This window comes from Bos grunniens, chromosome 18 (assembly GCF_055505025.1).
Source record: "Bos grunniens cultivar Pamir isolate PY7600 chromosome 18, Bosgru_T2T1.0, whole genome shotgun sequence".
Lineage (NCBI taxonomy): Eukaryota > Metazoa > Chordata > Mammalia > Artiodactyla > Bovidae > Bos > Bos grunniens.
The window spans coordinates 7,590,792-7,617,752 of NC_141182.1; the positions used below are offsets into that span (position 1 = coordinate 7,590,792).

Sequence of the window (26,961 nt, forward strand, 5' to 3'; positions counted from 1 at the left end):
ACTAAGAACCTAAAAGGCATTAGGTTTCACCTTTCCACCCGAGCTTTCCCCTAAGGAGCATTCTCACCACTGACAGCTGAGGAAGTTGAGGCTCAGCAGGTATAGATAACTTTCCCTCCATCACACGGTCAGCAGGCAGTCAGCCAAGACTGGAACCATAGTTTGTCCGACTCCTCAGCAGGAGTTCTTGGCCACTGGCTACACCTCACTGGAGGGAAGCCACTGGAACCAAGCAAGCAAGTTGCCAAGCATGTGGACCAGCAAAGCAAAGCGATGGGCACTGAGGAAGAAGGCGGCTTCATGAAGTCGCCCACCCCACACTCCAATGAGCCCACACACAAGGCACCGCAGGCCCTGGCGAACCCGCAGACCGCCAGGACGGTGCCCACAGGCTGCGGGAAGGAGAGCGCTTCAGCGGGCGGCACAGAGTCTCGGGGGTAATAACTATGAAAAGTGCTCTGACGGTGGAGAGAAAGGGGCTGTGACAAGAATGGCTACTTCAAATCGGATGGGCAGGGAGGCTCCTCCAAGAAGGAAAGGGACCTTCAGAGATGGAGAAAATCTGGACACTGAGAGGCCTCTCCGGGCAGCAGGACAGTTGCTGCCCACGGGCAGGTGGACCAAATCACAGCAGCAGCACCTAACACTCACTCAGCATTGACCAAGCGCCAGCCACTGTCATACGCGATCGTTGCATAGCAGATTAACACTGTATGTATTAACTCATTTCATCGTCAAAATATCCAAACGAGGTAGGTAACTTTATCCTCTTTTTTATAAAAGGAAAAACTGAGGCACCCAGAGGTTAAAGACTTTGACCAAGACCCCACCTCTGTCAAGCAGTGGACAGCTAAGACTTGGTCCGGAACGTCTGGGCTCCAGACCCCCTGCTTTCAGTGATGACACCGTATCCACTCCCCACCCTTACTCAGTGAACCCAACCTGACTGAGGCTGATGCTGTGTCTGTAGCTGCTGATGCTCCCCCAACTCCTGCCAGGTCCCAGAAAACTTACAGCAGCTGTACATGGCTTAAAAGCAGCCTTCTAAAGAGAACTCTAATTGGAAAAGATACAGGCAGCACGTATTCATGGCTGCACTGTTTACAATAGCCAAGACATGGAAACAAATGTCCATCAACAGATGAATGGATAAAGTAGACGGAGACACACACACACACACACACAAAATGGAATATTACTCATCCATAAAAAAGAAAGAATGCCATTTGCAGCAACATGGATGGACATCGAGATTACCACCCTAAGAGAAGAAAGTCACACCAAGACAAATATCAAATGATATCAATTATATGTGGAATCTAACATTAGTAACACAAATTAATTTATTTACAAAACAAAAACAGACTCACAGACATAAAAAACAAATTTATGGTTACAGTGACTGCAGCCATGAAATTAAAAGACGCTTACTCCTCGGAAGGAAAGTTATGACCAACCTAGATAGCATATTCAAAAGCAGAGACACCACTTTGCCAACAAAGGTCCATCTAGTCAAGGCTATGGTTTTTCCAGTGGTCATGTATGGATGTGAGAGTTGGACTGTGAAGAAAGCTGAGCACCGAAGAATTGATACTTTTGAACTGTGGTGTTGGAGAAGACTCTTGAGAGTTCTTTGGATTGCAAGGAGATCCAACCAGTCCATTCTAAAGGAGATCAGTCCTGAGTGTTCATTGGAAGGACTGATGCTGAAGCTGAAACTCCAATACTTTGGCCACCTCATGCGAAGAGTTGACTCATTGGAAAAGACTCTGATGCTGGGAGGGATTGGGGGCAGGAGGAGAAGGGGATGACAGAGGATGAGATGGCTGGATGGCATCACCGACTCGATGGACGTGAGTTTAGGTATACTCCGGGAGTTGGTGATGCACAGGGAGGCCTGGCGTGCTGCGATTCATGGGGTCGCAAAGAGTCAGACATGACTGAGCGACTGAACTGAACTGAAGGGGAAAGGTGGGAAGGAGGGATAAATTCAGGGTTTGGAATTAGCAGATACACACTACTATAAATAAAACAGATAAACAACAAGGTCCTACTATATAGCACAAGAAACTATATTTGATACCTCATAATAACCTATAGTGGAAAAGAATCTGAAAAAGGATATATACATATAAGTGAATCACCTTGCTGCACACCTGAAACTAACACAACATTGTAAATCAACTGTACCTCAATAAAGAGTAGTGGCCTCCTGAGTTTGTCTCTCCTGGGGTCCCCAGCACGCCATGTGGGACTCCCTCCCTTCCTGCTCCCATGCTCCATCAACTCAAAGGGAAATAAAACAATTATCAGTCATCTTCCCTCTCCCAGCTTCCCACCAAACCAAAAGAGGACATAAAATGACAACTGCTCAGGAATACAGGATCAGATTGTCCAGACTTCTAAAGGGACGCCCCTTACGCCCCCTCCTTCTCACCTTTCCAGACTCTTAAAGGAACGCCAGATGGGGTTGGATTGAGAAACTGTGGGTTACTAGTACATCTTGACCTCTGAACGCAAAGAGCCAGGCCAAAAAGGAATAAAGGAAGGTGATGTCCACTTGGGCTCTCTGCCCATACATGCACCAGAGCAGCCATCCCTGGACATTTCCAGAATCCTGGACCTCAGACTCAACAACTACAAGGGCCTCTCCATCTGCACCCTTTCAGTATCCTGGGACAACTGCCTTGGAGGTAGAATGGCACAGGCACCCATCATCTGACATGAGGGATGAAGTCCTTGGGTTTCCCTGGTGGATCAGCGGTAAAGAATCTGCCTGCAATGCAGGAGACCCGGGTTCGATCCCTGAGTCAGGAAGATCCCCTGGAGAAGGGCATGGCAACCCACTCCAGTATTCTTGCCTGGAGAACCCCATGGACAAAGGAGCCTGGTGGGCTACAGTCTATAGGGTCACAGAGAGTTGGTCATGACTGAAGTGACGGAGCACACGAGCACACGTGAAGTCCTCAGGAAGAATTAAGATGGGGTAAGTTCTGCAAACTACTAGGTATGGACTGTACCAGGTTTAGAAGACTGTGGTTGTTTCAGATGATCTCATCAGTGAATAAGGCAGTACCAACAGGCAGTATGTCCTGCAGCTGAACTACACTAAGGAAACAGAGGCAGAAGTTCAGCTCAGAGCCATACAGTTCAAGCTGGCTTCTGGGTGAGGGTCAGAATGGGGGACTCAACAGCATCTAAGTGAGGAGAGGACCAAGAGGAATTCCCACACCCACTCTGTTGGAAAACACTAAACCAGAGACTCCTCTTTGATCAAGAGCACACACACAAAAACTGGTAATGTATTTATAAAAACCTCTAAAACCAATCAGAACACGATCATAACTAAAAATTCTCAGGAACATTACACTAGAAGTACTACTGTATATTTCTGGATAGCATTTGTGTTGTGATTTCAAAGACTATAGAAAATATGACCTCTTTTTTAAAAAGAGTAAGGAAAAAGGAAAAAAGATAAATGATGATGATGAAATCAATAGGTTGAGAAGGGAACTGAAATGAAAGAAGACTCATTTACATAAGAAAGAATGTAAGGAAGCCAAAGGAAAAAAATGCCAGCAAAGAAATAAAATTCCCACTGGAACCAGGAAAGGACAGAGCCAACAAGCAGAAAATCAAATCAGTGATGTAGACAACATACTCGAAACACTCTCCAAGAATGCAGAAGAAAAGGACACAGAGCTTTTTTAAAGAAAATATTGAGGAAAATGAGAGTAGACATATAGGAGGGTTAACAGAGATCCAAGAAATGTAAGCCTGGCAAAGAGAAAAAAATCAAAATAAGACAAGAACACTAACAAGGAATAACAAGAGACATCTCTGTATCTTGAGTCTGCATGTCAAAAAAAGATCTCTTTTAGGGGAAGCAAAGGTTGAGAATAAATCAGCTTAATTTCTATTTTTGCAAACTTTCTTGATTTCAAAAAGTTAAACTCCCCAACTCACACCCCAGCCTTCCCCCATCCAAAATGGTACACAAGTTGAAAGCATAAATAATGTGAACTTAAGAAGTCTAACACCAGTCAAGTGGACCTTCAGCTGAGAAGGAAGGAAGAAGACATCTTGTTCGTTAGGGCACAAAATAAAAAATAAACCATTTTTTTAAAAACAAGAGTCTGGAGGATCTCATAATGCCAGAAAATAAGATAGGGTTTAATCAATCAATAAAGCCCAACTGATGAGGAAATGCCAAAGAAGCCAACTGAAACTGAAAGAGTGCCCAGTGGCTGGAACAGTTTGAAAAAAGCAAATAGTGGTAGTACTACATTCATAACCTAAAAGAATGAAATAAATACCCATGAGGCCACCTGAAATAAATAAGTGAATTAATTATCAGAATTGGTCGCAGGCCAAATCTGGTCCAGGGTCTGTTTTTAAGAACATACCACACCCACTCATTTATGTATTAACTATGGCTGCTTCATGCTACAAGGGCAGTTAGTTGTCTAACAGAAACCGTGTGGCCCACAAAGCCCCAAATAATTGCTATCTGGTCCACTGCACAAAATGTTTGCTGATTCTGAACTAAACAAGTGGAGGATAAGGGACAAATATTCCTCATAGAACAATTTGAAATAATAAATGTAAAAAGAATGAGGGAAATAGAAAAATCATCATTAGAGCACCACAGTAATAATTGCTACAAACAAGATCCACAGATGGATGCTAAAATTAGTGGGTAAAATTTTAAAGAGAAACAGGATATCTGCATAGCCTGAAAATATTTCCCCCAACTACCACAGCAGTTTTAACAGCCCTCCAATTAAACCACTCCCCCCAAAAAAAGTATGCAAAGAAAAAAGAGTAACTATACAGTGCAGAAACCTGGCCCACATCAGTGATCAAGGTTACATCACCTGTGATAAATCATGTTGATGCCACATAAGTCTGATCTGATTCACTGAGAAGAATTCCACTTATTCTCTGTGGAATAATCCCCCAAAACCCATAACCTATTGATTAAACAGCAGACAAATCCAACCTGAGGGAACTCTACAACATACTTGACCAGTATCCTAGAGAAGTGTCAAGGTTACAAAATATAAAAAGACCAAAATATGGCCTTAGATGGACGTGACTGAGGGAGAGCAGTAACTAAGTACAACGTGGTATCCTGGACTGGATCCTGAAACAGAAAAAGACACTCATGGAAAACACGGCTGTGCTGTGCTTAGTTGCTCAGTCGTGTCCAACTCTGCGACCTCATGGACTGTAGCCCTCTTGGCTCTTCTGTCCACGGGGATTCTCCAGGAAAGAATACTGGAGTGGGTAACCATTCCCTCCTCCAGGGGATCTTCTCAACCCAGGAATCGAACCCAGGTCTCCCGCTTTGCAGGTAGAGTCTTTACCATCTGAGCCACCAGGGAAGCCCAAGAATACTGGAGTGAGTAACCTATCCCTAAACTAGTGAAATCCTGAGAGTCTGAAGGTTAGTTTACAGTGTAACACCAATGCTCATTTCTTAGTTGTTATAAATGCACATGGTGTAAGATGTAAATAATTATGAAAACTGGTTAAGGGGTATATGGAAACTCTGTACTATAGATTTGTGAAAATCCATAATTATTTCAAGCCTGTTTTTAAGTACAGTTGCAGGTTACACTAAAACTTTAAAAAGCGTCCAAATAATGGTAACAACAATCATAAAACCTAACAATTTCAAGTACTCATTATATACACTTATTCACTTAGTGAGAAAAGTTAAGAGAAATAACAAAAATATATTAGGCAAGATCAAATTTTGTAAAGAATATCAAAGTAAAATGTGAGGAGCAAAAACACATTAAATAGGAAGGAAGTTTTTTTTAATTAAAAAATACTAAATACATAATAGTCATGAATTTTTCTGTGTCAAATAGCAGATCAAAAAGTAACTTTTAAAAATTCAACAGAAAACTGGTAGAAATAATCTGAACTGAAAAACTTAAACTCAATACTTTCAGGCTAAAATAGATCAAGCAGATGAAAAACATGGACATAAAGAATCTGATGTATAAATATGATGGTTGATCAAGTAAATATTGCATATATTTGAATGAACACAAACTTTTAACTGGATAATTTGTAAACAAAATAAACTTGACAAAATTTCAAGAAAATCATCCACAGAACACATCAAAATCAATTAAATACTAAAATATCAGAGGAAAAATCCTCTAATGAATGTCAAAAAGAAGGTATTTATGAACTATGATCTGTAAATACACAAAATGCTAATATACTAGATAAGACATTTAAAAAATAAGTCCCAATCACTTATAAGTGAAACAATGGCCCTAAGTAACCATCAAATAAAGAGCTAAGAAAATAACTACAGTAACAATTTTTTTAAAAATCAAAAAAATGGGGACACAGAAAATCAACAGTTGGGCAGCAGAAGGAAAGAAGGAAGGAGTTAGACATCTGCCCTGAGTAGTCAGGGAGAGAAACACACTCTCCTGGGAAGAAAGAGAAAGGCATAAATATCAAAGTAGAAATTAGTAAACCAGAAAATGTAAAAAGGCTGCACTCACTGACATTCAGAAACTGATTCTTGAAATAAAGAGCAAAAAATGGAACAGTAGGCAGCCCTGAGGGCTTGTTTCTCTACAGAAACAGTGAAAAAATCCAGCAAAACATCAGAATCAATTTTTCTAGAATTCTGGAAAACACGGTCTGTAACAACCAAACTGAATGGTGAATCAAGAAAAACCCAACTCAAAAAGCAGGAAAGGTTTTTTTGTCATTTTTTTACCTTACCCTTGCCCCACCCATTCCCCAGCTCAGCAGCGGTCTTAAATAAAGCAGCCCACATTCCCAATATAGAACCATGGTCCTTGGTTCTGGAAGGAGCAGAGCAAACCTTTCCTTCAAAGAATTGTGTTTGTTCTAACCTGTCTAGGGGCTACATGAAGAACTGACATAAGCACTTGTTTTTATTTTGCTTGAAACTTATTCAGGTTGGTAAAACATTTATGCAGACTAATTCTTTCAGAACAATGTAAGATTGCAACATCGGCTGCCAACTGGGACAAAAGAATACAGTTGAGAAAACAAAGTACAAAGGCCTGGGAAGAAAAGATGGAGAGTTTTCTTGGGAAGTTAAGGCACTCAAAAAACCCTGACTGTACCAAGAAATTTAGAAAGCTACACACATTCCCAAGGCAGGCTGCATGCTCAGAAAAGACCAAGGATGGCCCTACAACTTTCGCCTCTGGCTAATCTCTAGCGTTCATGCATGCAGGAAGTGAAGACTAAGGCAGAGTTGTAAATGGCCTGGCTGAGTATTGAAAGAATGTCCCAATACAGAGCCAATCTGAGGCTTCCTTTCTTCCTTCTTTCTTCCCTCCCTCCCTCCCTCAATTCCTCTCTTCTTCTTTTATTTCTGTTCTTTGTTAACTTCTCCTGGCATGCAAGGAAATCTGTCACAACTGCCTTAACATATGCTAAAGGAACAGATTTCATAGACCATCCATGATGAAGAATACAGACTTTATAAAAACTGTTTAGAAAAGCCTCTAAACAACTAGCAAGAGTCCACAATGAGCAACAAAACAAATCCTTAGAAGTGAGGAAAGCCTACTTTCCAGAGTTACCACATTATAATATTCAAACTGTCTATTCTTCAACAAAAATTATGAAACATTCAAAGAAACAAGAAATATGACCATTCACAAAATAAATTAACAGAAATCTTCCCTAAGGAAGGAAAGATATTGGACTCACTAGACAAAGGCTTTGCATCAACAGTCTTAAGTAGGCTCAAAGAGGTAGAGAAAACTATGGACAAAGAGTTAAACTAAGCCAGGACAGCAATGGCTTAACAAATAGAAAAATCAAAAAAGACACAGAAATTATAAAAAAAGAACCTAAGAAATGTGGGAGACAAAAAGCACAACGACATAAATGAAAAATTCATTAGAGAGTTTCAGTAGAGAATGTGCACAAGCAGAAGAAATAGTTGGCAAATTTGAAGATAATTCAACTTAAACTGTCCAGTCTGAGAAGCACAAATGAAAAAAATAAAGGAAAATAAACAGAGCCCAAGAAACCTGTGGAACACAGTTAAGAGTAATAATATACACACATAACGGGAGTTCCATAAGGAAATTCCAGCTCACTGCTTTACAACAAGAAGAACAACAAAAATCCAGACAAACCCATGTTCATAACTTGCCTAGAACTCACCACACAATAGATATTGAGGGAAAAACAACTTAGCCCCAAATCTCAGGTGTTTTTAGAAGGAGACTGAATTTGATCAGTGATGAATCAGAGACTGAATTTGATCACCTCAAGTGACGCCACTAGTCACCAGCTCTAATGGAAAAGATGAACAATGCAGAATCAGAGAGAAAAACTCAGTGGATACAAGGAAATTACAAGCAAGGATAGAAGGAAATAATCAAGCAAAAGTGCTAGAAATCAACAAAATAATAAGAGATCAGATAGACTGATCAGTAGATTTAACAAAGCTGAGGGAGGAAATCAGAAAACTTGAAGGTAAGTCAATAGAAATTAACAAAATTGGAACACAAAGAAAAAAAATAAGGGAAAAAAACAGGGCATCTAAGAATGATATAAAATAGTCTGACACACATGTCAGTGGAATCCCGGAGGAAAAGAAAGGGTAAATAGGCAGAAGAAATATTTGAAAAACGAATAGCCAAAGTTTATCAAACTTGACGAGAGTATCAAACCACTAATCCAACAGTTCAGAAAACACTGAGCAACATAAATACTACCCCCTCCATACCCAAAAGAAAGCGATATAATACAAAGCAATATACCAACTTGTATCATATTGAAACCGCAAAAAAATACAATCAGAAAATCTTGCACTCAGTACAAAAGAGACATATTTCATACCAAGGAACAAAAATAAGCATTACAGTGAAAAAAGTAAAGTGTTAGTTGCTCAGTTATGTCCGACTCTTTGTGACCCCATGGACTGTAGCCCACCAGGCTCCTTTGTCCACAGGACTTTCCAGAATACTGGAATAGATTGCATTTCCTTCTCCAGGAAATCTTCCCAACCCAGGATTCAACCTGGGTCTCTTGCACTGCAGGCAAATTCTTTACCATCTGAGCCATTTCAGACTTCTTATCAAAAACCATGCATGAGAGCACAGTAAAATAACATCTTAAAGGTGATGGGAAAAAAAATGATGGTCAATCAAGAACTTGATACCCAGCCAAAGTATCTTTCAAAGATGAAAAAGGAAGAATTTATCAGAAAAAAACTAGGGAATGAATCTCCAGCAGACCTATTCTACAAAAAATGTTAAAGGACTTTCTCAGATAGAAGGAATATAATCACTAGACAGAAACTTGGATCTACGCAAAGAAATACAGAGCCCTGGAAATAGGATACATGAAAGTAAATTCCTTACCTTGAATTGCTCTAAAGTTAAATGACTATCTCAAGTAAAAAGAGCAGCAATGCACTGTGTGTTCATGGCATATGTACAAGTAATATGTATGACAACGATAGGACAAAGGCAGAAGGAAAATAAGAATATCTTATTGTAAGGTCATTAAACTGCAATGAAGCAGGGTAAGTTATATAAAAGTAAACTGAGTAAAGACATGGAATGCAAACTTTAGTGCAAGTAGTTTTATAAATAAACAAGAGATATAAATAATTGCCAAAGAATTGATGCTTTTGAACTGTGGTGTGGGAGAAGACTCTTGAGAGTCCCTTGGACTGCAAGGAGATCCAACCAATTCATCCTAAAGGAAATCAGTCCTGAATATTCATTGGAAGGACTGATGCTGAAGCTGAAACTCCAATACTTTGGCCACCTGATGTGAAGAACTGACTCATTGGAAAAGACCCTGATGCTGAGAAAGATTGAAGGCAGGAGAAGAAGTGGATGACAGAGGATGAGATGGTTAAATGGCATCACCGACTCAATGGACATGAGTTTGAGTAAACTCCAGGAGTTGGTGATGGACAAGGAGGCCTGGCGTGCTGCAGTCCATGGGGTCACAAAGAGTTAGACACGACTGAGTGACTGAACTGAACTGATAAATAAGTGGAGAGATAAAAAGAACCATGAGAAATGCTAAAACTTTTTTGAAAATTTTAACCCAAAAGAAGGCAGAAAAGTGAAACAATAGATTAGGGGAACATAAAATAACAATATTTTAATACAATTATATAAGTAATTATATTAATGCAAAGGGCATAAACATCAAACTAAAAGACAATATTGAATTTGATCTTAAAAAGTGAGACTCCACTATATGTTGTTTCTAAGTAATCTACTTTCAATCTAAAGACATAAGTTAAAAGTTAAATGATAAGAATATACACTATGAAAAAATTAACAAGGCTTGAGAGTTATATTAATATCAAACAAGTAGAGTTCCAAACAAAGAATATTACTAGAGATAAACAGGAACATCACATAAGAGTCAATTCTCCAAGAATATACAACAATACAAAAGATTTATACACTTAACAACAGTTACAAATATGTAAAGCAAAAACAGAAACCTGGAAGAATTAGACAAATACACAATTATAGTTGGAGACCTCAATATTACTCTCAGTAATTAACAGAATAAGAAAAGATGAAATCAATATGGATACCAAATTCCTTAAAAACACTATGAATCACTTTGACTTAATTGACATTTATTTAAAAAAACACACAAAATATACATTCCTTTCAAGGGCACATGGAACATTTACCATACTTTAGGCCAGAAAGCAAACCTTAAAAAGTTCAAAAGAATGAAAACCATGCAAACTATGTCCTCATAACAAAATTAAACCACAAATTGACTAAAATATATCTGGAAAATCTCACCCCTAATATTTGGAAATGAAAGCACCCACTTCTAAATTATTTCATGGTCAAATAAGTCTCAAGAGAAGTTATAAAGTATTGCAAATTAAATAAACATGAAATTAATACAACGTATCAAAATTTGTGGGAAGCAGGTAAAATAGTGTTCAAAAGGCAATTTATACCATTACAAGCTGTTATAAGAAGAAAATAAAGATCTAAAATAAATAACCTAAGCTTACACCTTAAGAAAATAGAAAGAAAAGCAAATTAAACTCAAAGCTAACATAAGGAAAAATAATAATAATAAAGGTAGGAATAGAAATAAAGGAAATTAAAAACAGTAACAATACAGACAGTATTAATAAAATCAAAAGCTGATTCTTTTAGAGAATGATAAGATTGATAAACTTCTAGCCAGACATAACAGCAAAGAACATGAAAACTCAAGTAACCTATAATAGGAATAAAAGAGTGGACATACAGAGACCCTCAGATAGACATTTAGAACTTCCCTGATGGCTCAGATGATAAAGAATCTGCCGACAATCCACGAGGTCCCAGGTTCGATCCCTAGGTCAGGAAGATACCCTGGAGGAGGGAATGACTGGCTACCATACCTCTGCAGTATTCTTGCATGGAGAAGTCCAGGGACAGAGGAGCCTGGCAGACTACATACCCCAACATTTAGGGACTTCCCTGGTGGCTCAGATGGTAAAGACTCTGCCTGCAATGTGGGAGACCCAGGTTCAATCTTGGGAAGATCCCCTGGAGAAGGGAATGGCTACCCACTCCAGTATTCTTGCCTGGAGAATCCCATGGACAGAGGAGCCTGGTGGGTACACGGGGTCGCAAAGAGTTGACACGACTGAGCAACTAACACTTTCACTCCTTTCATGATGATCCATGGTTGCCAAGGGTTGGGGAGGGAAAAATGAACAGGTGGCACACAGAGAACTTTCAGGGCAGCGAAACTACTGTGTATGATGATGGATATATGTCACTGTACATGTCTTCAAACTCAAAGCATGCACAGCACCAAAATGTAAACAGTGTGACAGTGATATATCAATTAAAAAAAAGACAAATGACAGAATGACAAAATAGTGACATTTATGACTAAACTGTTAATGTCCAAATCCTTTTTCAAAACTTTGAAACCAACAACAAAAAAATTTTTAACAATAAAAATGGGTAAAGAATCAGAATAAAACATTCAAAGAAATAAAAATGGATATAACATGCAAAAACATGATCAATCTCATCACTAATCAGGGAAAGTAGCAATGGAACAATGAAGAAAACGGACAGAAATAAGGTTGATAATATTCATTAGCAAAAGCGTGGGGAAATGAACAGCCACGTATGCCTTTTATCAGAGTGTAACACCCTTAGTTGTTAGTTTCTAAGTCGTGTTCGACTCTTTTGCGACCCCATGGACTGTAGCCCACCTAGCTCCTCTGTCCATGGGATTTCCCAGGCAACTTCCTTCTCCAGGGGATCATCCCAACCCAGTAATTGAACTTGCATCTCCTGAATTGGCAGGTGGATTCTTTACCACTGAGCCACCAAGGAAGTTTTTGTAATACCCTTAAGAGTAATTTAATAGATACCTATAAAAACTTTAAATGCACAAATAACAGATATCTTAAAATTTATTAACTGCACACACACAGAGTATTTATATTTAGGGTCGTATCCACTAGCTCAGGTCAATAGCCATGAGCAGAAGAACTGTGTGTCCCCTCTGAACAAAAACACATCATTTCCCGCTTTGTCTACTCCATGCTAGTAACCATGGAAGTATCAAATATTTTTGGTACAGCTAGGATAGTTAATAACTAGACTCCATCATCAGCCTGGGCCCCCATGGGACTGGGTGGAGCTGATCGCCCCCACCAACCCACCCTGCACTTGAAGCATGAATGAGAAATAACCCTTTGTTGCATCAAACCACTGGAAATAAAAACTGCACAAACCCTTGACCCAGCAATTTGGCTTCTGGGTACCCATCCTGACTATACAACAATGATCAAATAAATTAAAATAGAGCTGTATGCTTTGATATAATAGTATGATTCCATTCATGTTAAAATATGCATATGCAAATGAAGACAGGGCTAGACTATTTCACTGTTAACTGTCTCTAACTATTGTCTAATCCTTAACCATGCTTGGCTCTCAGGCTGGGAGTGGGATCAGGGAAGACGCATTAAGGGGTTCTTCCCCTTTTATTCAATAGTCTTCTGCACTGCTTAACTTTTTTCAATGCACGCTATTTATATAGTATCTGTGCCACTGTTAAATCAATAAAAATATTTTTAAATTAATGCATTTCCTATACAATCTAAATGACCAGTTAGAAGATATAATGGGAAAACAGCCTATTCCAAAAAGCAACCAGAAAGATTAAATAGCAGAGGTTAACTTTTACAAGAAATATTGAGAAACCATAAGAGGAAAAACCACAAAATCCTGCTGAGGTATTTTAAAGGGCTCAAATGAATGGAGCTATATGTACAATGTTTCTGGGTGGAAAGTCTTAATATATTAAAGATGTCAGATCATAACAAACTGATCGATAAAAATAATGCAGTTACAGTCTAAATCCCAGTAAGTCTATTTACAGAACTGTTCAAAAGGATTCTCAAGTATCTCTGGGAGAATTAAACAAAAATAGTCAAGAGATTTTGAAAAAGAAGAATAATGAGGTTCTTTCCACAATTATAAAATAAAACCCAATATAAAGTCACAATCACTGTGAGCCAAGTATTTGGGCAAGAAAAAAAAAAGTCAAGTGAATAAGGGAGGAAGCCCAGAAACAATCCTTAGTATATTAGGAAATAGAATCTGAAGGGGGGGAAAAGCTGCATCAAAAATTAATGCCAAAAGAGGAACTTCTCCTGGTGGTCCAGTGGCTAAGGCTCTCCCCCTTGCAATGCAAGAAGCTCAGGCTGGACCCCTGGCCAGGGAACTAGATCCCACGTGCCACGACTAGGAATTCGCACGTCACACCAAGACGGAAGACTCTGCACGCTGCAGCTAAGACCCGGCGCGGTCAACAGATGAATGAATAAAATGAGTGCCGGAAAGAAGAATTCTTGGATAAGTGGGACAATTCAATAGACATGAGGTGAGAAACAGCTCCTCACTTCACAACAGAGGGATCAGAGGTTGGTGTTTCTTTAAAAACTAATTCCAGGTGCTTCCAAGAGTCAGAAAGCTGAAAGACACACACACACACCACATACACAGCCGAAAACCTAGAATAAAATGGACGTGGACAGCCATCTGAGTTTTAGTTGAAAGACATTGTATATTTTAAAAGAATAATTTTTTACTCTGAAAAAAACTGTTTATAAAAATAGAAAAAAATCAAAAGGTACACAAATAAAACGGAAAAAAATCAAGAGACATGCAAGAAACATGTCAGATGAAAGCTTAAATAATTACCACATGAAAAGCTCAGGAACATCATTAAGAAAGGTACATAAATAAGCAAAGGGCATGAAGAACTATTCACAGATAGTATATACAAATGGCTATTAAGTATGTAAAAACACTTTAATGAATGAGCAAATCATGTAAACAAAAACAAGAGTGGGATTCTGGTTTTTGATCCGTCAAATTAAAGCTTTTTTCTGAAAATCAATAATGCTTAATGCTGACAAGGGGATGGACCCCTGGATGTACTGTTGTGAAGCGTTACAACTTTCAGAAGAGATTTTTACAGTATGTATTAAGAGCCTTAAAGCATCCACATCTTTGACCCAGTCATGCCTCTTCAAGGACTCCAAAAAGTTGGCAAAGCACCACACATGGAAGTGTGCGTGAAGTATGTGTACATGGAAGCAGGTTGAAATCTAAGCCTCTAACAAACAGGTTAAAATGAAACCTGGACTCTCTAAAAAAAAAAAAAAACACTGCATCTACAAATAGGTTTTAATGATGTGGGAAAGTGATGAACTATTAAATGGAAAACAAAGATTTTTCATAGCTTCAGGGAATCCTAGATTGTTCCAGTTATGGCCCTTAATAAGTAACATCTTTCTGTTCCCACCCCACTTTGCAATGGGATCTCACCCCTCTTCTTATCAAAGGGTGGAGTGTATTTTCCAGCCCTGGAATCCAGAATAGGCTTGTGACTTGCTTTAACCATCAGAATGTGATAGAAGCGATGTCATTCAACTCCAAACTCTAATAAGCCTTAAGAGACACTGGAGCATCTAATTTCACCTCCTTGGTCCACTGCCCTGAGACCACCAGGTCCAGCCTACAGAGAGTGAAAAGACCAGAGGTGCCCAGCCAGCTGCCAGCACCACATGCCGGAAAGGTGGGTGAAGCCACCTTGGACCTTCCATCTCAGCTGCATGAATGAGCCTAAGATACCAACAGAGAACCACCCAACCCACCCACTGAATCATGAGAAACAATCAGCTGTCATTTTCAGCCACTAAGTCTGTAGCTGATGTACCATAATATAAAATTGTATTAGAGAAATAGCTCAATCATGTAGCATAGGACACATGGGAACTTAGACAAAAAGACAAGAAGGAAATATTAATAGAAAGATAAAACCTTAACATATAGAATACACACACTTGGGCAAAAAGAAAAAAGGCTGTTAAGGCTATGTCCAGGGAGTAGGATTTGAGTTTACACCCTTTATATTTATGAATTTCCTTTCATGCACAGGAAACCATATGTACATAGAATTGTGTCTTAAAAATTCATTTATTTCCCCAGACTAGATTGTGAACTCCTTGACGCTAAGTAAAGACTGTGTTTTTCAACTGGGAACCCCAAGGCTTGTCACAGAGCAGGTGAACAACAAATGTTTGAAACATGAAAACATGGAGCACCAGGGCTTCCCTGATTCAAGACTGGGCTGCAGTTCCAAATTGTCTTGCTCCCTGGATTGCTCCTAATGTCCACTGGACCAGATCTGGTGCCCAGGGGTCAATGACCACCCGATCAAGTTGCCCAATGGCAGGTCTCCTGGCCACCCTGCCCTGGCTCAGGCCAAAGGGCCCTCTTGTGGGGTCCTCTAAGGACTGTTCTAGTTACCCTGTTTTATCATATCATTTACAGAATAACCATATAATAATTACCATTATTATTATTTCAGTGAAACACTCCAGGCAGCCAATACTAAAGATAATACTAACTTGTTCACTCAACAAACACTTTATTGAGTGCTTATCACATGCCTTCCCTTATAGCTCAAGAATCCGCTGCAATGCGGATACACTGCAATCGACCCAGTTTGATTTCTGGGTTGGGAAGATCCGCTGGAGAAGGAATAGGCTACCCACTTCAGTATTCCTGGGTTTCCCTTGTGGCTCAACTTGTAAAGAATCTGCCTGCAATGCAGGAGACCTGGCTTCAATCCCTGGGTTGGGAAGATCCCCTTGGAGAAGGCAAAGGCTACCCACTTCAGTATTCTGGCCTGTAGAATTCCATGGACTCCATAGTCCATGGGGTCACAAAGAGTCGGACACGACTGAGTGCCCTTCACTATCACATGCCAGGCACTGTGGTAGACACCAGAGGTTCAGCAGTGAGTAAAGTCAAATGTGGCCCTTTCTCTTGAGCTTATAGTCTAGTGGGAGACAGATACTAGTCAACAGCATCACCAATCAACTCATAATGACACACAGGTAAGTGCACTAAATGTCTGGAAAGAATTCCCTGCTGATCCTAGCTTCCAGAAAACAATGAGCTATCACTGAATTATCAACCTGGAACATGGGACAGCCCCACAGGAAACCATCCCCATTCCACAAGTAATTCGCACGGGTGACAAGAAAGCTTTGGGTTACAGAAAATATGGAGAAGAATGAGGTTGAGGTCTACAGCGTAGACAGGAAAAAGGAAGAGGAGGAATCAAGGGCTGAGGCTGCAGGGAGGAAAACACGCTCAGTCGTGTCCAACTCTTTGCAACCCCATGGACTGTAGCCCACCAGGCTCCTCTGTCCATGGAATTCTCCAGGCAAGAATACTGCAGTGGGTAGCCATTCCCTTCTCAGGGGACCTTCCCAACCCAGAGATGGAACCCAGGTCTCCCACATTGCAGGTAGATTCTTTACCATCTGAATCACCAGGGAAGCCCCCTTAGTTCCCTGTCCAGGGATCAAAGCCACAACCCCTGCATCAGGAGGTGGATTCTTAACCACTGGACCGCCAGGGAAGTCTCCCTGGTTCTATGATTTTAAACGCTCTATCAGAGAAGTAGTCTCATAGAAGCCAGAACACAGTTTCCCCAGGTTAGCTTCACCAAACTACAGATACTTCAGTGGTGTCAATCTAATACCTAAACCTACACTGAAGTCATAATCTTTTCCTTGTTTTTATCAGCTTTGGTGTTTATACAAAATAACCCATTTGCAACAGAATGGCCACACCTAGCCCTCCAGAGAGATAGCCCTGTTCAGTTAGGGGACTCACAGGTCAAGGACTGGTACGTCAAGGGGGCTGTCATGCACGGCACAGTTGTTTCATTGCCATTTACTGGGGAAATTCCAGAGAGAGACCACTGATGTCTCTTTTGCCACAAGTGTTTTCTATTCCAATACAGTGTCAGGGTGCTGAGAGTGTCTAGGTCACCTTGCGATTATCCAGAAAGCAAGGCCAGTGGTTCCTCTTCTGCAGAAGGGCTCAGAAGACCAAATTCCTCATTGGTGGGGCAAAGATGGAGCCTTTCCCTCCCCCATGTTCCTTAGGAAGGTTGTAGGGGATGTTAGGTCATTGGAAAAACCAACATGGGATGGAAGGATGAGGGGAAATGCTCCTTCACCCAATAGGAAATGGAAAAGACACACTTCTTTTCTTGGTACAGCCTCATTACTCCCTTATGAGGACACCAACACCATCCCACTTTGAGGATGAGGCTCAGAGAAGATCCACATCAAGAAGAAAACAACCTGTTCCTTGAGAACGCAAAGGGCGTCACTGTACCCAGGAGGCAATCAATAAATATTAGCTGTTAGTCAGACCTCCTCTTAAAAATGAACAAAAAATAAGAGGCATGGTCCTTTTTTCTAAACTTAGAAATGGAAAATACAAGACACTTATTTTGTAGTTCAAATTGTTCCCGGCTCCAAAGTATGAAGACAGAGCAGAGAAGAACCTAGTAATGATGGAATCTGTATTATAAAGTAAAATTGATGCAATCCTTATTTATTATAAAGCAAAATGAGGCAATTACCTATCTACATTCCTATTTTTAAATACAAAGATAAAAACTCTCTTCAGGAAACACAGCGCCTGTTTGCAAATTGAACAGACGCATAAGACACCAGCCCAACAAGAGGAAATACAAACAGAAAAAAGCACAGTGAGTTCTGCTTATAACTTGTTTTGAAAACACAAATTTGTTCCAATGTGATTGATTTGAAGGTACAATTTGAACAGAATGCAAATTTTGTGTTCGCATGTGCACAAGCTTTACCCATTAGAAACACACTAGATGAATGCAGAATCCCACATAAAATATGTATACACACGTATGCGTGTGCACACACACACACACACCCCTCATGCATCTACCAGCAGCCTCAGCTCACCATGTGTGTTATGAGACACAGCGATCCTCAAGCTCCCTCCATTCAGATGACCTCCTTCCAAATTCACAACCCCTCTTCAGCTGCAGACCCTCTCAAACCCACTTCTGCAGGCCAATTTCCAATCACATGTACTGTCTAAGGTACGAGTTTCTTAGGGCTCTCCAGGTGGCACAGTGGTAAAGAATCTGCCTGCCAATGCAGGAGCCGCAGGGTACACGGGTTGGATCCCTGGGTTGGGAAGATCCCCTGGAGGAGGAAATGGCAACCCACTCCAGTATTCTTGCCTGGAGAATCCCATGGACAGAGGAGCCTGGCGGGCTACAGTCCATGGGGCTGCAAAGAGTCGGACATGACTAAGTGACTGAGCACGCATGCACCCGTGTGTTTCTTAACCATTTAACATGTGCAGAACTCTGCTGCCTTCTTTTTTTTGACTGTGTCACTGACAAAGTTTTTGAGTTTTGTGCCCACTTCTATAAACCCTGTGAGTTTTTTGATTCTGGATAGCACAGCGATTTTTAGGGACACCAAAGTCACTCTCTAACAGAACTTGCTGTACATGGAAAAATGTTCTTCCATGGTTGATTTAATTTTTAAAGGAGATACACAGCATTATATTAATAAACTGGCCCAGCCCTTCTTGTGGTCATCTGGCAATATATACCGTTATGCCCATGTCTTTTGACCAAGTAATCCCATTCGAGGAAACATTAAGCACGTTCAACTGGAATTACAGACATAATTTAAGAGGAAAAAGGAGACCAAAGCATGCATTTAAGATGTTCATTGTGAAAGCAGCGTGTGTGTATGTGTGTGCTATGTCTGTGTGTGCACACGTGTGTGAATGCAAAGCCCTGGAACATTAGAATTACAGACAATATGTAACCAAAAATTATTAGTAAATTACTTTAATATATTGTCTGTTAAATGAAAAAGGAAAACAAATGTATGTAAACTGATTAACAGGATCAAAACAAAGGCTGGGAAAACAATAATATATTTTTACACAAGTATACACACACAGGCACACAGAGCTGTGTTTTACATTTTTAAAAAGCGAAGTCACCAAGAAGGGTTTTCAATAGGCTAATTTTTCAGTTTTGCTAAAAAATCAGAACTAGTTCTTCACTGCATATCACATACCCAGCACCCTATTTATTTCAAGATGTGAAGGAAGTAATTTGAAATTTTAGTTTTGTGAATACATATTTTTGTACGAGCACCAGTCTGAATCCTGAACTACAGCTGGTTATCTTCAGTCTGTCACTAAAACTAATTTGCAGCCCGCTGCTTGCTGTAAATACGGAAACAATGGTCCCTTCGCAACACGCAAACACACAGGGCAAAACATACCAAGAGAAAGGAAAGGTTTTGCTGAAAGGCTGGCCAGTCGTACAAGGCTCTCAGGCCGACTGTGCTAATGGGAGAAGAAGAGGTGGGAGGGTTTGATCAAGCAGGGTCCTTACCAAGAAGACAATTTTCTGGACACAGCAGATGGCACAACGGGAAGTGAGGGTTTCTCACGTTTAGCACAGAAGGAACCACTCAATGGGTTCCGCAAACTATAAAGTCTGTATCTGGAACCATTCATGTCAGAATCTTTGAATCAGTAAAAATTCTCATGCTGGGAACCAGACGCTGACGACGTGGAGGGAGGTGGGTCAACATGCCTGTGTGCATACCTGGGAGGAGCAGAGATGGGAATACTTTGTGTGTTTAACAGAAAGTTCTGTTTTTATTAACATTTCATGAGTTGGCTTTCCCATACCAAAAAGCTCTCTCCTCTTCTGACCACCTGGGATGCAGAGTAGAAGACAGCACTCACGCTTTGGGTCCTAAGAACTGTGGGGTTTAATCCCATCTGCTTGCTGCATGACCCATCTGCTTGACTTCTCTGAGCCTCCCTTTCCTCTTCAGAAATGTAGAGATAACAGTTTCTCTCTCAAATGTTTGTTCTGAGGATTGAATGTTTTATAAAGCAACACCCCCTGGCTCTGAGAGGGCTTCCCAGGTGGACTGGTTGTAAAGAATCCACCTGCCAATGCAGGAGATTCATGTTTGATCCCTTTGGTCAGGAAGAAGGAAATGGCAGATGGAGAAAGAAATGGCAACCCACTCCAGTGTTCTTGCCTGGAGAATCCCATGGACAGAGGAACGTTGCTGGCTACAGTCCATGGGGTCACAAAGAGCTGGACATGACTGAGCGACGGAGCACACATCGGCACGCTGGCCCTAAGAGGAACCAAGCCAATAGTCATTAAACCTGAAACCTGATATTTCAAGAGACATTCAGACTGCTTCTACTCTTCAACTTGACCCCATGCCTGATGTCCCCAGAAAGAACAAAATGCCCTGACCATATTCAATATGGTACCGAGAGATGGACACCACAACAGGATCTTGAATTATCATTCATCCAACCAACGCCAGATTGGATCAACCATCTTCACTCACTCGATCGCCCAAGCCAAGCGTGTGGGGGATGATGAGGCTGGAAGGTTAAGGGGAGACTGAGTGCAAAGAATTATTCTTCACACTTTAAAAAAAAAGAAAGAAAATATCCAAACCACTGTGATTCAACTGCATGCAATTATGTTGTGTCTGTTTTAAAATAATGCCCCCAAAGTTCTTCCAAAATAACCACTTGGCCACCTGGCGACTGTGCACAAAACCACCAGTGTGAGCGATCGCTGCCTGGTGTCCTCTGTCTGCCCTTGAAATTCTCTCTGACTCATTCATCAGCATCACTGCGATGCAGGTTGCTGGCTCCTCTACATATCAGCTAGCCCCTCATGTGTCCCAATGCCTCACCACGGCAGCAAGAAACTGAATACTCGTGGACGTGAACACGGGAAAAACAATCCCACCCCGAGCAGCAGTGGCCCAGGGGCAGCCGTGCCTCCTCCCCACCGCATGGGAGAAGGTGGGTGGCCAGGAAGAGTGGGGGAGGAGGACTCTTGAAGCCTGAGCAGATGCTTGGAGTGAAAAATCATAATGCATAATACCCTCCTTGAAAGGTGTGTATGGTAAGGCAGCCCTGAGCTGCGGTGCCCAGCTCTGGGAGCAAAGGGAAACGGGCAGTGAAAAGAAAATGCAGTTGCTACCAGACACATCTGTTGCCCTTCATCTGATTTATGTGGGATGCACAGCTGGCTCTGTCAGTTTGCTATCCTCTGGGTGCCACAAGCTCAGTGACATCCAGCCCAGGGGCACTGGCCTCCTTGGTAGAAAATGTGGACTTTCTGCCAACACCCAAATGAGGGATGAGCCCGGGAGGCCACTGGATACTGGAAGCCGAGGGCCCTGAGGTCTGGTGGGTGTGCCAGCATTAATAAAGGGCTCAGCTACAGGCTAGAACCTCTCCACAGCCCCCAGCAGCCCTACTCACTACTGAAAGACTACCTCTTCCAGGCAGCGTGTTCCTTGAAGGTGCAGCCGGTGATCTACTAGACTCTGTCTTCTCTTCTTCTCCTCCTGTGGCTCGTAATGCCCTATGCAATTCACTGCACACAGTAGATGCTTAATAAGTGCTAGGAGGATGGGAGATGGTGCAAGGGTGGGCAGAAATGTGGATGGAACCATGGGTGGATGGAGAGCTGCCGGGCCGAACTCAAGTCGCTTCAGTTGTGTTCGCCTCTTTGCAACACCATCAACTGTGGCCTGCCAGACTGCTCTATCCATGGGCTTTTTCAAGCAAGAATACTGGAGTGGGTTGCTATGCCCTCCTCCAGAGGATCTTCCTGACTCAAGGACTGAACCTGAGTCTCCTGCGCCTCCTGCATGGCAGGTAGATTCTTTGACTGCTGAGCCACCAGGGACAGGCTAGGGTTTTAAGAGAAGCCGGGGGGGCTGTGAGTATACCACACTGGGGGGAAATTCTGAAATTGTTCAGGTGACTCAATCAGATTGTCATCTGGAAACATCCAGGAGATGGGCAGCATTTTTTAATTAAATCAAATGGCCATTCAGTTGCCATGGGTCACTATTTAAGATGTGCCATTTGAACCATATTGAGGTTTAACCCAGAGCTCAAAAGATCCCTCTAAACCTCTGATTAGCTTCAGTCAGTCAGTGGAGGATGACCAAGACCTTGACATTTGCTCCACCACCCTGCCTCTATCAATAAAATTTATGGAAGTGACCCTTCTACGCCTAGACCATGAAAGCGCCATTCACCTCCACCGTGCTCTCCTGGGACACGCATTCCTGGAACCCAGCAGCCATGCTGTGAGGAAGCCCAAGAGAGGCCATATGGAGAGACCACACGTGGGTGTTACAGGTGACAACACAGCTCAGGTCCCAGCCAACCAGACATGCAAGCAAAGATGCTTCAGATGATTCCAGTCCCTGGCCATCAAGTCACCCAAACCCTCAGGTCTTCCCAGTGGAGGCCCCAGACACTGGGGAGAGGAGACAAGCCATTCCTAGTTTCCCTGCTTGAATTTCTGACTGCAGAATCCATGAGCATTTTTTAAATGCTTTACGTCATGAATTTATGGGGTGGTTTGTTTTACAGCCATGTTAATTGGAAGACCAGACCTGAAATATTAACCCCAAACCCAGACCACTTAGCTCAAGCCTTGACACTGAACCTCAATCCTGTGAGCCCCTAAACTGCAGGAGGGCCCTTTCCTCCTGTAGTCTTAGATACTTTTAGGGGTCTTACTGCATATCATCAATAAAGTAAATAAGTCAAGAGACTGCTGCCCATCTGGCTTGTCACCCACCATGTACACATCTCTTCTGTGGCTCATGCACTAGATCAGACTTCCTTGGACCTGCCATGATTCTGGCTGCTTCAATAGAGTCTGTTACCCTATCTCTGACCCCAGCTCTCTCTGTTCACCCCACTGTTCTGCTTCATAAATCCCAGCATACATCACACACACGCCAACCTGGGAACCCCAAGAAAAAATACCATCTCGCTTTCTACATTCAATCAACTAACTCTGAGGCTCACCCAGGGTTGCCCAGGGAAAGGTAAATTAGCCAAAAGTAGGTTACCACTGCATTGGATCTAAGCTCCGACTTCACAGATAAGATGAAACGTGAACATTTGTAATGTTCCTTCAGTGGACAGACAGATTCCACAGAGCAGCATGGATACGGCGTATCAATCAATCCCACCAGGTAGGAGGTAGCCAGAAGCTCAGAGCAGGCCTAAAGGCACTTGAGACAAAACCCTGAGACAGAAACATCAGCAGACGCAGAGTGGGTGGTTAAGCTCACGCAAATGAGTGGTTACATCTGACTCACCTAGAGGACCAACGGAAGTGAGGCCAGAGTGAGCGTAACCGAAGCACAACACACAGACCCAACCGGGACCTTGGTTCACACCACAGGCACAGTGGTTGCAGAGAGCAGGCAGCAGAGAAGAGGAGGTGCTGTGTCTGACCCAGGCCCTGAGGAAGGAGGGACTCACACACACCACGCCCCTGCATCTTGGCACTGGCCTGAGAACACAGGAATCCTTGCGGGACCCCAAGTCACAACCTCTGCACAATCACCAGGGACCCATGACTTGGGAAGACTACAGCCACCCTCAACACCCAAACTAAGCAGCTGCGCAAGGGGAGTAGCTATTCTAACAATCAGAGCATCCACCTTGGTCAGGGAAGCGACAAGTATTCAAGAGACCCGCTGGGGACAGGGAACGGTGAAGAGGGCAGACAAGGCCCTGATCTTGAGGGTTAGCCAGGACACACAGAAGACAGACTGCAGATAAGCATTTAAACTAAATGATTGATTGCAAGTGTGCAAAGAAGAGGACGTGCATGTATATTTGGCGGTGGGGGGGAGGGGTGCGCAGTACAGGGCAGGGTGACTCTCTCTCATACACCTGAAATTCCCTGGCATGCAAAATATGGCATGGCTCTTGGAACAGTGTTTCCATGTGATCTGTGGAGACAAAGGAGGCCTGTGCTGAGCAGATCTACTCCTAATAAGCTTCTCACTGGAAAGGCCAGTGGTGCAGGCTAGGACCCACAGAGATGCACAAGGTACCTGGCTCTGCACAAACAAAAGCGTCTACTGTTTGGCGCCTGCTGGGTGCTTTCCCCACCTCTGCCGCTAAACCACTCAGACGAACCCACAACAGGCGATTATCTCCACTTCACAGATGCAGCAACTGAGGCTCAGAGGGGTGAGATGAGCTGGTCACAAAGCTGACACAAGAATGCACCCCAAGTCAATCTCACTGCTTTACTGGCCACGTGGAGAGTAAGTAGTGGGCTTTGCTTTGTCATTGCATAAAATTAAGGGACCTAATTTTAAATAAAATGGAATATATAGCACTCATTGTTAATATGATCTACAAGGAAAACTCACAACCTGTTTAAAGATAGATGGTAAACTCACATAATAGATACAACAGTGATAACCTGTGGCTACCACGACACTGAGCACCTCATACGCATGATTCCGTTTAATCCTCACATCACCCCCTGGGAGAGACCATCGTACCTGATTTACAGATGTGGGAACTGAGGCTTTCAGAGCTACAGTGCTTACTTAAGGGTCGAGAGTTGAACTTGAGCCTATCCTCTCCAGGGCCTAATATCACCTGACCATCTTGACCAGCACTGACTTACTGCTCCCAGGCAAGCCGGCCAGGATGGTGGCCAGACTCGGGAATAGGACTGGTCACTATGGGGAAAGGACACAGCCAAAGGAGCTGGACATCCAGTCTGGCCAACGTGACCTGACACCCCAGGCTCCAGTGGCAGGTGTGGTGGGGGGGGTGGGGGTCACAGGATGGAAAATCCAGAACAGGGCACTGGCAGGAGCCTCAGGAAAGCCTGCTCAGGTTAGAGGGTCCCAGCAGCCAGGCCTTGGTGGGAGACAGAAGCCAGGAACTGACCAGAGGCAGGGAAGGCCTGGACCTGGACAAACAGGGAAGGATGAAGGACTTAGGGCCAGAGAAGAAGGCAGCAGTCCAGGCACAGTGCTCTTGGCAACAAGACCAGAGTTGTCAGAGCTAGGGCATGAGCCCTGGCCTTGATGCCGCAATGCTCCCTGGGAACTGGGCAGGAGTCCCTGGGGCTCCCAAGGGACTGCTTGGATGAGAACAACACTCATCCATCCTTCTGATAAGTACTGATGGAGCACGTGACGTGTCTCTGGCCCAGGCCAGGCCCTAAAAATGGAGCCCTGAACAAGACAGACACAGCTCTTGCCTCCTGTGAACTTGAAGTCTAGGCAGTGTTTCTCAAACTAGAGTCTGGGGACCCTCTGGGGTCTTTGGTTTAAAAAAATGCAGATTCCTGGGCCATACCCCAGAAGGAGGTTAGAAGCAGGAGCCTGTGTGGCCTTGAGTAAGCCATCTAACTTCTTAAGAGCCTCAGGTTCCCCATTAGTAACTGGGAAATAAGCCTGGCTCGCGGGTTGCTGTATTAAATGTACTCAGCATACAGTAGGGATTTAACACAAGCCAGGATCACCAGGACCATCATTGACACCTTCGGCATCACCGTCTCGGAATACAGTCTACGAGACTTCATTTGAACAAGACCACTAGTCACTGGCATGCGCTAAATTTCAAGAATCTCCGCATTGTTTTCAGCTCTGCAGGCAGTTCCTGCTTTTCCAAGATGGGGACCAGCCAACAACCCAAAATTGAGACAAACAAGTATCTGCACTGGAGACCACATGGAGGAAAACAAGGTCACCTGGGGACCCCAGTTCTGAGCCCCTGCGTGCTGCTGTCTCTCCTAGGAGCCCAGACACAGTGACAGGAAGCCAGGAGGCCGTCACCGGCCAGCTTCACGCTGTGCAGTCACGGGGACAGGAAGCACCTTGCTCTCAGCTTGCGTCTATCTGCGCAGAGACAGTGACTCGGGCCGGGGGAACCCGAGGAGTCTCCGAGTCTGCCCTGGCCACCTCTTTCTGGCCCCAGCCCGCCTCCCCTGGCATCACTGTGGTGAAGCCCCATGGATTCACGAGGCGTTTCAAGAGCATCACAGATATTCCCTGTGCTGGGTCATCTCCCAACAATGTCCCTGCTTCCCACACCCTGACATTTTAAAGCTATTACAGAGCAAAACAACACACAGGCAGAAACAGGCAGGTCACGAATGAGGGTGTAAAGAAAGGGGAATTCAGGTTTTCCCCAAGGGCTCTGAAGCTATGCAATATTCCCACCAACTGAGGAGATATTCGCCCTGGAATATCTCCCCCCACCTCCACCTCGACCTGCCACTTACCCTCCCCTGTGGACATACCGGATTCCATGTTGGACCCTGTACACCACAGTCACCTGAACTCTTAATGCCAGAGACCAAAAGAAGCAAGGAGACAGAAACAAGGAACGAGGCTTGCCCGTGCAGAGGCGATGCCAATTCCCACCATGTTCATGAAAGACCCCCACTGAGTGCCCAATGACCAGGCAGTGCAAATTTACCCGTGCACAACACCCCCGATGAACCTTGTCATTTTCATCTGATCCCAACAACAGGAAGCACCCTGGCAATGAGTGTGCACTCTTCTGACAAAGCAAGGAGCATGATGCCCTGCTGGCAGTCTTGAGACTCTGAGGGACTTTGCTTGGTGGGGCCCTACTCTCTACCCAAACCTTCAACCTGGCTTCTGAAACAGTTGTTGCT

The 26,961-nt window shown here is 43.0% G+C and overlaps 1 protein-coding gene across 2 annotated transcripts in view; it reads right to left on the reverse strand.

The window, feature by feature from the left end:
• The window catches only part of CDYL2 (chromodomain Y like 2), a 163,916-nt gene that overhangs the window by 57,347 nt on the left and 79,608 nt on the right, over window positions 1-26,961 (reverse strand). The window contains exon 1 of one of the 2 annotated variants that reach the window (XM_086349437.1): window positions 68-201. The exons of the other annotated variant lie outside the window; for it this stretch is intronic. Within the exon in view, the coding sequence (XP_086205563.1) occupies window positions 68-121 (54 nt within the window). The 5' untranslated portion in view covers window positions 122-201. Of the gene's footprint in view, window positions 1-67; window positions 202-26,961 lie in introns of those variants that run through there. 2 annotated transcript variants of the gene reach the window in all.